The sequence below is a fragment of the Scyliorhinus canicula genome, chromosome 14 (genome assembly GCF_902713615.1).
Source record: "Scyliorhinus canicula chromosome 14, sScyCan1.1, whole genome shotgun sequence".
Taxonomy (NCBI): domain Eukaryota; kingdom Metazoa; phylum Chordata; class Chondrichthyes; order Carcharhiniformes; family Scyliorhinidae; genus Scyliorhinus; species Scyliorhinus canicula.
Window position 1 is genome coordinate 100,538,468 of NC_052159.1, and position 14,701 is coordinate 100,553,168.

At 46.5% G+C, this 14,701-nt stretch overlaps 1 protein-coding gene across 1 annotated transcript in view; it reads right to left on the bottom strand.

Moving 5' to 3' along the window:
- LOC119977542 (collagenase 3-like) overlaps window positions 1-14,701 on the bottom strand; it is a 51,208-nt gene that overhangs the window by 13,167 nt on the left and 23,340 nt on the right. The window contains exons 4-5 of the mRNA XM_038818596.1: window positions 2,125-2,250; window positions 670-831 (exon numbers count right to left, since the gene is read on the bottom strand). Of these exons, the coding sequence (XP_038674524.1) occupies window positions 670-831; window positions 2,125-2,250 (288 nt within the window). The remainder of the gene's footprint in view (window positions 1-669; window positions 832-2,124; window positions 2,251-14,701) is intronic.

Below are 14,701 nucleotides of genomic sequence, written 5' to 3' on the forward strand. Positions count from 1 at the left end.
TGGGTGGGGTTATTGGGTTATGGGGATAGGGTGGAGGTGTTGACCTTGGGTGGGGTGCTCTTTCCAGGAGCCGGTGCAGATGCGATGGGCTGAATGGCCTTCTGCACTGTAAATTCTATGATGTATGTACTGTATACATTCCCTCGGCTGCAGAAAAATACTTTTCACTGTACTTCAGTACATGTGACAATAAATCAAATCAAATCAAAGGAAGAAAAACAGTTGATATATAACCAGATGGTTTGACGGTCTTCCCACTGGACTTTACTCACATCCTTATATAATTCAGCATCTAAAAACCCTAAATTCTTAGTTTAAATGGGTGAGTCATGAAAATACTGATAACCAAGCAAAAATGACAGAAAATAGAGTCCAGGATATTGTCTTGGCATTTCCCCCTGAAGAGCATGAATCAGTTCTCACACAAGTAACATGGGCAGCATATATTTTGGAACCATGGAAATCAAGTTTGCAAGGTTGGGCAAGATGAAGAATTATTGGGGATCTTTGGTAACAGATGTCCATCTTGTCTATCAATTAGATGTGCCTACTTAATATGCACAATTCAGAAAATAACAAGTGGGAAAACGTTGGTTTTGAAAAATAGGCGCTCATTTAACAAGCGTTGTACCTTTTCTATTTGTCATACCAAAAACTATTTGATCGTACCATACAGATTTCGTACTGCTCTGACATCATCCCATGAAAGAGACAATATATTTGATTGATGGTATTTATACGTGGGATACATCACAGCAGATCGATGTTTGGAATGCGCAAGCCCCAAAGCGTGACCAAATTCATGGGAAGCAACACGAAACAAGTTGACACCTGCAAAGGAAATAATTAATTGGGTTATGAACAAATTCAAAATACATAAAGATCAATCTGAATTATTAATAGTGCAGATATCCATGTCAGCAGTTGAACATGTGACATGTTAATATGGCATTTCTCAGTCCGCTACATTAACAAAAACATTTATTTGAAATTGTTTAGTATAATCGTGCTGGCAGTAATTTCTATGGGAATGAGTGCGTATTTTGAAAATGCTTTTACCAAGAAAATTATCTAAGATATCCAAGCCACAATTATTTACCTGTTTGCAGAATCCTAGGCTTTTGTGCTTTTGATCCCAACTGTGCCATGTCAGTATGATACTAAAGTATAGTTGCAATAGTCCCTGATGACCATAGACTACATTCCCCTTTGAGGGGGAGAGCTAACTGGTGGTGATTTAACCTGAAGGTCACTACACTTCAGGCAAGAGGAAGCCTTCATGATAATCTCAGTTGGCATGGGAGTTGAACCCATGCTGTTGACCTTGCTCTGCATCACAAACCAGCTGTCCAGCCAACTGAGATAAACATGGCATCTGCTCCAATCAGCACTCTTCAAAAAAATTGTAGTGTAATACTGACACAAAGTAAGATTTCCAAAAAGACAGAAATTTGCTCCAAATTAGGTCAAATCCAATTAGGAGAGTTTCAGATTGGGCATCAGTCCCATCAGTTTTGGGGTGAGAAGCACAGATTCAAGAAGGCTGGGGGATTCAGATTGCATTGAGCACTTGCTAGCTCTTCCACGAAAGAAACTGTCCACTCCTCTGAGCAAGGGATCAATACACATTTCACTGTGGAGGTGCCTATCTAAATGATTAACAGGAGCAATTAGATTAGTCCATACCTGCGCAAGCTGGACATACCCGTCTCTATATGTAGCTTTCACTATAAGTTCTAGATTTCATAATAATAATCTTTATTGTCACAAGTAGGCTTACATTAACACTGCACAGAAGTTACTATGAAAAGGCCCTAGTCGCCACATTCCGGTGCCTGTTCAGGTACACAGAGGGAGAATTCAGAATGTCCAATTCACCCAACAGCACGTCTTTCGGGACCTGTGGGAGGAAACTGGAACACCCGGAGGAAACCCACGCAGACACGGGGAGAACGTGCAGACTCTGCACAGACAGTGACCCAAGCCGTGAACCTCGGACCTGGCGCTGTGAAGCAGCAGTGCTATCCACTGTGCTACCGTGCTGCCCATCTCTGTCACCATCTTAAAGCGTTTTATGTAATGGTCACTATTGCTTTACATTTAGTGAATAATCAGTATCTTTACCATCGCGTCTCACTGTCCAATTTTCCTCCCGATCAAAATGAATATTCCCTCCAATACCCGGGGCAGGTGAAAATGCATGAGCCAAAGTCCCTCCACGCCCATCGAATGGATAATTGTCACCGTGAGCTGATCAAGGGATGAAATAAAAACAGAGCAATATCAGAAAATAAACTGCAGTTAGATTGCTTTATTGACTAAGGTATTGCCTTCAATCTTACACTACTTAATTTATGATCAAAAGCAGCCAATAACAAGGATAAAAATGTTAACCTTCATAATTCATTGATCAGTATTAGTGTTGCTTTGAGTTTATCCTACTGCAAGCTGCATTGTTGTCTTGTATTTAGTGCAAAAGCTAACGGGACAGAACCAAAATGCTGAGGAATAAGTTTAATATCAACACGTTATATTAATGTAGCAACTTTAACAGAACCAAACAGCCCAAGATGCTTCACAGAGCATTATCAAGCAGAAAATGACACTGAGCCACTTAAGGAAATATTAGGGCAAATGACCAAATGCTTGATCTAAGAGATAAAGGAGAGATGCAGAGGTTATGGGGGGGGGAATTCCTTGACTTAAGGCCCAGGAAACTGAAGGTACAGCCACTAATGGTAGAGCAATTAACATCAGGGTTGCTTAAGACACCAGAATTAGAAGAACTCTGGTATCTCGGAGTATTGTAGGGCTGGAGGAGATTACAGAGGTGGGGAGGGGAAAGACCATGGAGGTTTTTGAAAGCAAAGATGACAATTTTAAAATCAAGATGTTGTTTAATCAGCAGTTCATGTCAGTCAGCAAACGCCATGGCGATGGATGATTGGGCGCAAGATAGGACCCTAACAGCAGAGATTTGGACGGCTACAAGTTTACAAAGAGTAGAGTGTAGTAGTCTGTCAGGCAACGCTTTGGAGTAGCCAAGCCGAGAGGCAAGAAAGGCATGGATAAGAGTTTCAGCAGAAGAGGAGCCAAGGAAGGGGAGCAGTCAGGCAGTGTAAGGAAGTAGAAAGTGGCCATCTTGGAGATGGCATAAATATATGGTCAAAAGCTTATCAGAAGTGTGGTGTTCTTTGTGTTGGTTATTTCAGGATGGTTGGCATTGTGATCACAAGACCACAGAATAGTTATTAACTCAAACAAACCTATCATTTTATTTACACTGCTGAACTGGGATACGACACTTAGTCCTTAAGAATACACAACTGATCAATAACATATAACGACACTCATCTACTGCTAATCTCACCAGTGGTATAATCTATAATCTAACCTTACTCACACTATCTGCTCTTATGACCTTCACTAGCTGTCTCCTACATACACTCCTCCCCTAAGGTCTCGCATCACCTCCTAAGTATGCAGCTCCCTCTAGTGGCTACTCTTGACACTACATTAACCCTTGTAATGCTTATAGTTACAGAACACAGAAAACAGAACAGTACAGCACAGAACAGGCCCTTCGGCCCTCGATGTTGTGCCGAGCAATGATCACCCCACTTAAACCCACGTAACCCGTATACCCGTAACCCAACAATCCCCCCATTAACCTTACACTACTGGCAATTTAACGAAAATACCACAACCCCTTTCTTTGTAAAAGAAAATTATTATAACATTTATTGTGATATTTTCTTTAACCCTGACCTTACAGATATAATGCTGACTCATAGCTAGTAACTATCGCTATCTTATTATCATACAAAACAGTAATCACTTAGATGATTATAGGTTCATTAAAAAAATCACAAGTTCACTCTCCCTGTAGGTCGTCACCTTCTCGTAGATGGTCTCAGTGGAATGTTTAAGGTGTTGGATTGCTCTGCCACATCTTCTAAGTACAGGGGGTCGGGGAATCGCCCGGCGCTGGCGTAAATCCCGCCCCCGCCGTGGCCGGAATTCTCCGCCACCCGGGAATCGGCGGTAGCGGGAAGCACGCCCCGCCGATCGCCGTGCCTCCCCTTCGCCGATCGCCGTGCCCCCCCCCCCCCCCCCGTGGCGAATCTCCGGCCCGCGATGGGCCGAAGTCCCGACGCTGACAGACCAATCCCGCCGACGTGGTTTAAACCACCTCTGTGCCGGCGGGATTGGCAGCGCGAGCGGGCCCCCAGGGTCCTGGGGGGGCACAGGGCGATTGGACCCCGGAGGGTGCCCCCATGGTGGCCTGGCCCGCGATCGGGGCCCAGCGATCGGCGGGCAGGCCTGTGCCGTGGAGGCACTCTTTTTCTTCCGCTGCCGCCACGGCCTCCACCATGGCGGAGGCGGAAGAGACTCCCTCCACCGCGCATGCGCCAGTGGTGACGTCAGCGGCTGCTGACGCTCCAGCGCATGCACAGACCGGCAAAGGCTTTTAAGCCAGCCCCGACGCCGGGCGGCATAGCGCCAAAGGCCATTGGCGCCAGTTTTGCCGCAATCGGCGGAGCTGGAGCCACTCCGGCGCGGGCCTAGCCCCTAAAGGTGCGGAGAATTCCGCATCTTTGGGGAAGCCCGACACCGGAGTGGTTGGCGCCACTCCGCTACGCCGGACCCCCCGCCCCGCCGGGTAGGGGAGAATTTCGCCCCAGATCTGGAAAGGCAATGTCCTTGAATATATCATCACGCAGTACAACATTTACACACTGAGTTTCCACCTTATGCTTGACATGCAGCAATGCTTTTCTGTTTCTCCTGAACTGAGATCCCTGTCCTGTTTGCACGAAGTAGGACCTAAGTGCTCCCTGTTTCAGAACCATTGAAACATTTTGCCAGCCTCCTTCTGGATTCTGAATTCTCACCAGGTCACCTTCTTGAAGTTCAGTCAGGTTTGTATGTCTATTGTAGACCTCTTCTTGCTTCTTTTTTGTTGTTGTGATTCTTTCATATATCTTTTTATTGTCAGTTTCGTGACTGATGACGTCTGGTAAAGTGGTTATTAGTCTTCTCCCCATCAACATTTGAGCAGGTGAGAGACCTGTTGACAATGGTGTTGCACAGTGTGGTAACAACGCTAACGACACAACTTGACCATCTTCACTCGCTTTGCGGAATAACCTCTTAATTATCCCTACTCCTTTCTCTGCTTTCCCATTAGACTGATGATAACATGGGCTGGATGTTACATGGTTGAAATTATATTGCTCTGCAAACTGTGTCCACTCCTGACCATTGTCAGAGACAATGTGAAAAGATATCCCATGGCATGCAAAAATAGATTTTGTTGCCTTTATTACTGATCTGGCAGTCAAATCTTTCAGCAGCATTGTCTTTGGGAAGTTGGGAGTAATGGTCTATGACTATCAAGCTGTCATGACTCTGGAATTAGAATAGATCCAGGCCCACTTTCTTCCATGGACTAGTGACGAATTCCCTCTGTTACATGGTTTCTTTGCTCTGTGCAGGCTGATGCATCTGCCAAATTGGACTTGCTTGAACATACTGGTCGATATCTCTGTTTATTCCCGGCCAATACACCAATTGTCTGGCTCACCTACTACACCTTTTGATGCCTTGATGACCCTCGTGAATCTGCTGCAGAATCCCTAAACGTAAACTGGCAGATATTACGATCCTGTCTCCCTTGAGTAGGACACCATTAATCGTAGCAAGATCATCTCTTCTATCTCGAAAGGGTGATTTGCATCCAGCAGGCCATCCTTCTTTTAGGTATTGTTTCACCTTCTGGAACATCAAGCCCTTTTCAGTTTCGGCTTTTATGGTCTGTAGTTTGCGATCAGATACTGGTAGTATCTCAGAAATTAAATGTGCTTGAGGTTCCACTCTTCGGACTAACTTGGATTCTGATGTTTCAGCATCAGTGGTTGCCCTGTTTTCTGATGTGTCAGCATGAGTGGTAGCTTTGTAGAGGTCGTTCACAACACCTAAGTCTTCCCTGGACTCGTCATCTTGGTCATCTGAAGTACTGGTTGAGTGAATCCTTTGAACTGGGCAGCACTATAGCATAGTGCTTAGCACTGTGGCTTCACAGCGCCAGGGTCCCAGGTTCGAATCCCCACTGGGTCACTGTCTGTGCAGAGTCTGCACGTTCTCCCCGTGGTTACATGAGTTTCCTCCGGGTGCTCCGGTTTCCTCCCGCAGTCCAAAGACGTGCAGGTTAGGTCGATTAGCAAAATTGTCCTTAGTGTCCAAATAAAAAGGTTAGGAGGGGCTATTGGATTAGGAGGATAGGGTGGAAGTGAGGGCTGAAGTGGATTGGTGGAGACACGATGGGCTGAATGGCCCCCTTCTGAACTGTATGTTCTATGTTCTATGGTATATTAACTAGCTATAATCTTTCACAAGCATCAACTCCAATCACTGATGATTTCTCACCCTCTACCACCTTACAGTCGATTGGTATCTCAATTTTTCCATTCTTCACAATGAGACAGCATGGCCCCCTTGTGGCAATCATGTTAGCATTGTAATCTGTAAGCCTACAAGCGGACTGCTTTATCAGAGGCTTTACAATTGCTTGCGTTAAAGATCGGTACATGACAATATTTGTGTGCGCTGTTTCAATCTTAAATGGGATAAATTCTCCATTTATTTCCAATGAGACACTCCACTCCATTATTATCTTTGAGAGTGTTTTTACTGGTCTTTCCTTACAGTAAATCAATCCTAGTGAAAGCTTCTATCATGAAGGTATCCAAAAGTGAATATGGTGAGCAACCTTCTCTATCAGCTCCAATTTTGGATTTTTTCTCTGCACTCTGCACACTTTGGATCTTTCTGTAATCACTCTAGGACTGTTTAAATTTGGTTACTGGAACAGTTGTTGATAGACAACACTGTGCTGCAAAGTGGTTCAGTTTGCCACAATTGGAACAATGTTTTCCTTTTGCCGGACAATTGTTTTGACTGTAGGCGTGTCCACACTGTGAGCACATCATCACGCTCGTGACGTTACTTTCAAAATGGCTGCTGGCCGCTGTACGCAGTTTTCTATTCTGTGACACAGCATTAAAGGTGTCAGCCACGTTCCTGATTTTGCACTCTTTTCCTTAGCCACAGATTTGGCATATTCGCTCGATGCCTGTTCGCTGGCCTTACACATATTTAAAGCGTCTTCAATCTATAAAACCGGTCTTCTTAACATTTTTTCGCACAATCGTTCATCGTTTATTACGAAGACAACTTTATCTCGCAGAATAGACTCGGAGGCTGAGGAAAAATTATCGGACTGCGCTCGCAGCTTTAGAGCTGTGATGAATGAATCTACAGACTCTCCTCTGAACTGCGGCCGTTTGTTTAACATGTAGCGCTCAAAGAATGTTTTCAGGATTAGTAATCTTTGCAGCACAATGTTGTATTTATTTTTATCCTCTTCTGCACGGAATTGAAACAAATTAATGAGCTCCAATGCTTGCAGTCCAGCCAAATTTAGTAGGAGTGACATTTTCCGTTGGTCTGATGCATTTTCAAGTATGGAGGCAGAAATAAAAACTTCAAACTGTTGCTTAAAGAAAGCCCAGTTCTGGCATAATTTACCATGTGCCTTAAAGTGGTCAGGCTTCTTGAGTTATTGAGACCGCCGTCTTCTGATCAGTCTTTACTGTAGATTGTCTTCTGAGTGGTAGGTTCTGGATTGTTTCTTCAATTTTCATTGCTATTCTAACCTAATATAATTGCTGTGTCATTAAAGGAATAAACTCCTGGTACCATGTGGTGTTCTTTGTGTTGCTTATTTCAGGATGGTTGGCGTAGAGTTCACAAAGACCACTGAATAACTGATCAATAACATCTAACTACACTCACCTACTTCTAATCTGACTACTGGTATAAACTATAAACTAACCTTACTCACACTATCTGCTCATATGGCCTTCACTAGCTGTCTCCTGCATAAACTCCTGCCCTAAGGCCTAGCATCACTGCCTTATATAGTTGTATCTGCAGCTCTCTCTAGTGGCTACTCTCGACACTACATTAACCCTTGTAATGCTGAGAGTTATGATAATACGACAGAAGGGTCAAATATAGCACCAGCATTGTGAATAGTCTGCTTTGGCTTCAGACAATTGCCAGAGAGAGGGGTGGAGTCAATGGTTAGGGAGCATTCTTAGCGGTGGGGACCGAAGGCAATGGTTTCTGTCTTTCCAATATTTTTTCAAGGAAACATTGGTTCATCCTGTGCTGGATGTCTAACAATTTGGAGCCCGTGGACGTTGTGAGGCGTCATGGTGGAGTGCAACTGGCCATCATCAGTAATCATTAGATATTGCCCCTCTGTTTGTAATGATTTTGTTGAGGGGCAGCATGTAGATGGAAAAAGGAAGGTGGATCCCCAGAGTGACCAGAAGTAACTATATGGAATCGGATGAAAAGCCCTTGTTGACTATTCTTTGGCTACAATTAGATAGTTAAGAATAGAAAAGTTGAGAAGAATCTCACCAAGCTGGATGGCAAAGAAGAGGCAGGTAAGTCTCTTGGCCTTCACTCCCAAAAGATATACTGTTAGGTAATTTGGACATTCTGAATTCTCCCTCAGTGTACCCCAACAGGCGCTGGAGTGTGGCGGCTAGGGGATTTTCACTGTAGCTTCATTGCAGCGTTAATGTAAGCCTACTTGTGACACTAATAAAGATTATTTATTTATTTATTTATACTTGCCCTGGCACTGAGTGCTCCCTTGGCTGAGTGAAAGTGCTTCTTGGAGTTGGGTAAAAACTGGGAGTTAGGTAGAGATGGGAGAAGGAGAAACTGGCAGCTGAGGCTCCAAGACAAAGAATTGACTGGCAAGTCTCCAGGGGCAGAGTCGGAAATCTGCTAAATTTGAATCTATCTGGTAAGTAATGGTGACTGGAAAGTAGTTTCTCTTTTCCTTTCATTTATCTATTATTGGGGGAGGGCATTGTAGTTGTTTAAGTTAACCTTAGGGTTCAGACAAGGCAGGAGATCCCAGACCCCTGTTATGCTCCTCTTGTGCATGTGGGAGTTCAGGGACACATCCACATGCCCCTAGTTCCTTGGTGTACAAGACGTGTGTCCAGCTGCAGCTCCTGTTAGACCGCTTGACGGCTCTGCAGCTGCAAATGGACTCACTTTGGAACTTCCATGATGCTGAGGATGTCATGGATAGCACGTTTAGTGAGTTGGTCACACTGCAGATAAAGAGTACTGAGGGAGATAGGAAATGGGTGACCAACAGGCAAAGGAAGAGTAGGAAGGCAGTGCAGGGGTCCCCTGCGGTCATTTCATTCCAAAACAGGCATACCGTTTTGGATACTGTTGGGGAGGGCAAAGCAGCAGTAGCCAGGTTCATGGCACCGTGGCTGGCTCTGCTGTACAGAAGGGCAGGAAAAAGAGTGGTGGAGCTATAGTGATAGGGGTTTTGATTGTAAGGGGAGTAGATATGCGTTTCTGCGGACGCAAACAAGACATCAGGAAGGTATGTTGCCTCCTGGGTGTAATGTTCCTGGATGTCTCAGAGTGGCTTCAGGACATTCTGAAGGGGGAGGGTGAACAGCCAGCTGTCATGGTGCATATAGGCACCAACGATATAGTTTAAAAATCGGGGTGAGGTCCTACATGCTGAATTTAGGGAGTTAGGAGCTAAACTAAAAAATAGGACCTCAAAGGTAATAATATCGGAATTGCTACCAGTGCCACGTACTAGTCAGAGTCAGAATGACAGGATAGACAGAATGAATGTGTGGCTTGAGAGATGGTGCAGGTGGGAGGGATTCAGAATTTTGAGACACTGGAACCGGATCTGGAAGAGGTGGAACCATTACAAATTGGACGGACTACACCTGGGCAGGACTGGAACCAATGTCGGAGAGGGGTTGTTTGCTAGCGGTGTTGGGGAGGGTTTAAACTAATGTGGTAGTGGGATGGGAACCAATGCAGGAAGTCAGAGGATAGTAAAGAGGGAATAGAAAAAAAAGCCAGTAAGGAGGAAAGTGGAAGGCAGAGAAACAGATTGAACTGCATTTATTTCAATGCAAGAGGCCTGACGGGCAAAGCAGATGAACTCAGGACATGGATGAGTACATGGGACTGGGATATTATAGCTATTACTGAAACATGGTTAAAGGAGGGGCAGACTGGCAGCTTAATGTTCCGGGGAACAGATACTATAGGAAATATAGACTAGGAGGGGAGGGGGAGTTGCGTTTTTGATTAGGAACAACATCACGGCAGTGCAGAGAGAGGATATATCCAAGAATTCGCCCACTGAGTCTATATGGACAGAAGTGAAAAATAAGAAGGGCGAGATCACGTTGATAGGACTGTAGTATAGGCCCCAAAATAATCAGTGGGAAATCTAGAACAAACATGAAGGGAGATGACAGATAGCTGCCGGGAAAATAGGGTGGTAATAGTAGAGGCCTTTAACTTTCTCAACATAAACTGGGACAGCCATAGCACTAGGGGTTTGGATGGAGAGAAATCTGTCGAGTGCATTCAGGAAGATTTTCTCATTCAATATGTGGATGGCCCAACTAAAGGATGGGTTAAACTTGACCTCCTCTTAGAGAATAAGGAAGGGCAGGTGACAGAAGTGTTAGTGAGGGATCACTTTGGGACCAGAGACCATAATTCCATTTGTTTAAGATAGCTATGGAGAATTATGGGCGGTATTCTCCCCCCCTCCCCCCCCCCCCCCCCGCCCCCCCACGCCGGATGAGAGAATCGCCGGGGCGCCGCGTGAATCCCGCCACGCTGCCCCGACACCCGCACGCGATTCTCCCACCCCCACCAAACCAGCACCGCGAGAATCTCGCCGGGCCGCTCAGAGAATCGCCGCTCGCCGTTTGCAAAAGGCGAGCGGCGATTCTCTGGCCCGGATGGGCAGAGTGGCCGCCCCAACATGACAGGTTCCCGCCGGCGCCGTCCACACCTGGTCGCTGCCAGCGGGAACTGTGCGGGAACGCTGGGGGGGGGGCGGGGGGGCGGCCTGTGGGGGGGAGGGAAGGGGGTCCTTCACCGTCGGGGCCTCCGATGGGGTCTGGTCTGCGATTGGGGCCCACCAATTGGCAGGCCGGCCTCTCTAAAGGCAGACCTCCTTTCCTCCACCTCCCCGCGAGATCCATCCGCCATCTTCTTGCCTTGGGGAGGACGGCAACCGCGGGTGACATCATTACGCGACACCGGCCGCGTCATTTACGCGGCGCCGCTTTTTACCCAGCGCCAAGGCCCAGCACGCGTAAAAGCCGCAACCCCGCTCCTAGCCCCCTGGGGGCGGGAGAATAGGGGGCTGAGAGCGGGCTCCGATGCCGAAGTGAAACACTTCGGTTTTCACTCCGGCGTCGGGACTTTGTCTCCCTTTGGGAGAATCACGCCCGATAGTTCTGGCCCAAAAGTTAAAATTCTAAACTGGGGCAAGGCCAATTGTGGTATTAGGCGGGAAATTTCAAAAGTTGAATGGGGGAGCCTGTTTACAGGCAATGGGACAGCTGGTAAGTGGGAGTCTTTCAATAGGGGGTTAACTAGGGTTCAGGGCGAGCACATTCCTCTTAAGAGTGAAGGGTATGGCTGGTAGAAGGAGGGAACCCTGGATGCCTCAGGGTATTGAGGCCATGGTCAAAAGGAGGAAGGAGGCATATGACATGCATAGGCAGCTGGGATCAAGTGGATCCCTTGAAGAGTATAGGGCTTGTCGGAGTAGAGTTAAGAGAGAAATCGGGGGAGAAAAAGGGGACATGAGATTGTCTTGGCAGATAAGGCAAAGGAAAACCTAAAGAGCTTTTCCTGATACATAAAGGGCAAAAAAGTGACTCGGAAGAAGGTACGGCCTGTTCAGGATAAACAAAGTGATATATCTATGTGCAGATCCACAAGGGATGGGTGAGATCCTAATTAATATTTCTCATGAGTATTACTGTTGAGAAAGTCACGAATGTTAGGGAAATTGGGGCAATAAAAAGTGATGTCTTGAGGAGTGTACATATTACAGAGAAGGAGGTGCGGGAGGTATTAAAGCGCATCAAGCTAGATAAATTCCCGGGACCTGATGAAATGTATGTCAGGACATTGAGGGAGGTTAGGGAGGAAATTGCCGGCCCTCCAGCTGAGATATTTGAATCATCGACAGCCACAGGAGAGGTGTCTGAAGATTGAAGGGTGGCAAATGTTGTGCCCTTGTTTAAGAAGGGCTGTGGGGATAAGCCTGGGAACTACAGACCAGTGAGCCTTACTTCTGTAGTGGGTACAGAAAGTATTCTGTTGGCCAGGATCTAAGGCACTTAGACAGGCAAGGGCTAATTAGGGAAAGTCAGCATGGCTTTGTAAGAGGAAAGTCACGTCTCACGAATTTGCTTGAGTTTTTTGAAGGGATAACCAAGAAGGTAGATGAGGGCACTGCAGTCGACGTTGTCTACATGGACTTTAGCAAGGCCTCAGACAAGGTACCGCATGGTAGGTTGTTGCAGAAGCTTAAATCTCACGGAATCCAAGGTAAGGTAGCCAATTAGATACAAAATTAGCTTGCCGATCGAAGCCAAAAGGTGGTTGTGGAGGGTTGTTTTTCAAACTGGAGGCCTGTGACCAGCGGTGTGCCTAAGGGGTTGGTGCTGTGTCCACTGTTATTTGTTATATATATAAATGATTTGGCTGAGAATGTAGGAGGCATGGTTAGTAAGTTTGCAGATGACACCAAGATTGGTGGCATAGCGGATAGTGAAGAAGATTATTTACAATTGCAACAGGCTCTTGACCAATTGGGCCAGTGGGCCGATGAATGGCAGATGGAGTTTAATTTGGATAAATGTGAGGTGCTGCATTTTGGTAGATCGAATCGGGGTAGGACCTACATAGTTAATGGTAGGGAGTTGAGGAGAGTTACAGAACAAAGTGATCTAGGAATACAGGTTCATAGCTCCTTAAAGGTGGGGTCGCAAGTGATCAGGGTGGTGAAGAAGGCATTCAGCATGCTCGGTTTTATTGGTCAGAATATTGAATACAGGAGTTCGGACGTCTTGTTGAAGTTGTACAAGACATTGGTACTCCACACATGGAATACTGTGTTCAGTTCTGGTCACCCTAATATAGGAAGGATATTGTTCAACTAGAAAGGGTGCAGAAGAGATTTACAAGGATGCTACCAGGACTTAATGGTCTGAGTTATAAGGAGAGGCTGGATAGACTGGGACATTTTTCCCTGGAGCATAGGAGGCTTTGGGGTGATCTTATAGAGGTCTATAAAATAATGAGGAACATAGATAAGGTAGATAGTCGACATCTTTTCCCAAGGTAGAAGAGTCTAGAATTAGAGGGCATAGGTTTAAGGTCAAAGGGGAGAGATACAAAAGAGACCAGAGGGAACATTTCTTCACACAGAGGGTGGTGAGCATCTGGAACGGGCTGCCAGAGGCAGTGGTAGAGGCGGATACGATTTTGTCTTTTAAAAGGCAGTTAGACAGTTACATGGGCAGGGTGGGTACAGAGGGATATGGGCCAAATGCGGGCAAATGGGAATAGCTTAGTGATAGAAACTGGGTGGCATGGACTGGCCAAAGGTCCATGCTGTAAACATCTATGACTCTATGACTTTATCTTGGGCAGCAGATAAATAGAGAGGGTGGCTCAGGGCCTTCACTCACCCTCTGGGAGTGGAGCCAGTTAGGCCTGCGAGAAACAACTCTCCTGGGCATAGATAAATAGAGAGTGAGGCTTGGGGCCTTCACTCACCCTCTGGGAGTGGAGCCAGTTAGGCCTGCGAGAAACAACTCTCCTGGGCATAGATAAATAGAGAGTGAGGCTTGGGGCCTTCACTCACCTTCCAGGAAAGGAGTCTGTGGACTTGCGAGGTTCACCTCTAATTGAGTAAGTTTCGGGGCCTTCACTTATCCTCCTGGAGCGGAGATAGTCGCACCTGCGAGGAACACTTTTACTTGGGTAGTGGATAAACAGAGAACGATACTCTGGGGGCTTCACTCACCCACCTGGAGTGGAATCAGCCAGACCTGCAAGAGACACCTCGACTGGGGGAGTGGGCTGAGTTTGAATACAAAAATCCAGGAGTGACATCACAGGAAAATGGTAAATTCAGTGTTTGGTGAGAAGCTGCTATGAGGCATTGTGTTTAAATGGCTGAATCTAGAAAGATATATCAGGCGCAATTCAACTGGAAAAAAACATAGACCGCTTTTGGGCGCCTTTAACGGGGTGTTTCTCGATGTCTGCAGCACTGAGAAACACCCTCCAATTTAACCACGAGGAACGCCCCATCGAGGCCGCCACTTACATCATTTCCTGCACTAATGAACTCAGCTCACCAGTAGAGGAAGACTGCTCGTGCATTGGGGCACCGTTTGTAAAGGCAGCCCTGACCTTTCAACCCCACTCAGCGACTCCACCGTGGTCTCAGGACCCGTCCCCCACTGCAGCCAGCATATCTCTTCCGAGGTCCTTGATTTCCCCTCCCCCCTCCACCACCTCTTAAGGGCAAGTCATCCTGGGCCTGACCCCTGACATGGTCAACTTGGGAACCTGCCAAGCTGCCAGGCTGGCAGTGCCAAGCTTCCTGTGTGCCAGCGGGACTGCCATGACATCACCCTTCCCAGAGCCCGACCACCCAGCAGTCTCCAATGGCCTAGGAGACCACCCCTCAGATGCCATTCCGACCGGTTCAGGTTTGTGTGGACCAGCATTAAAC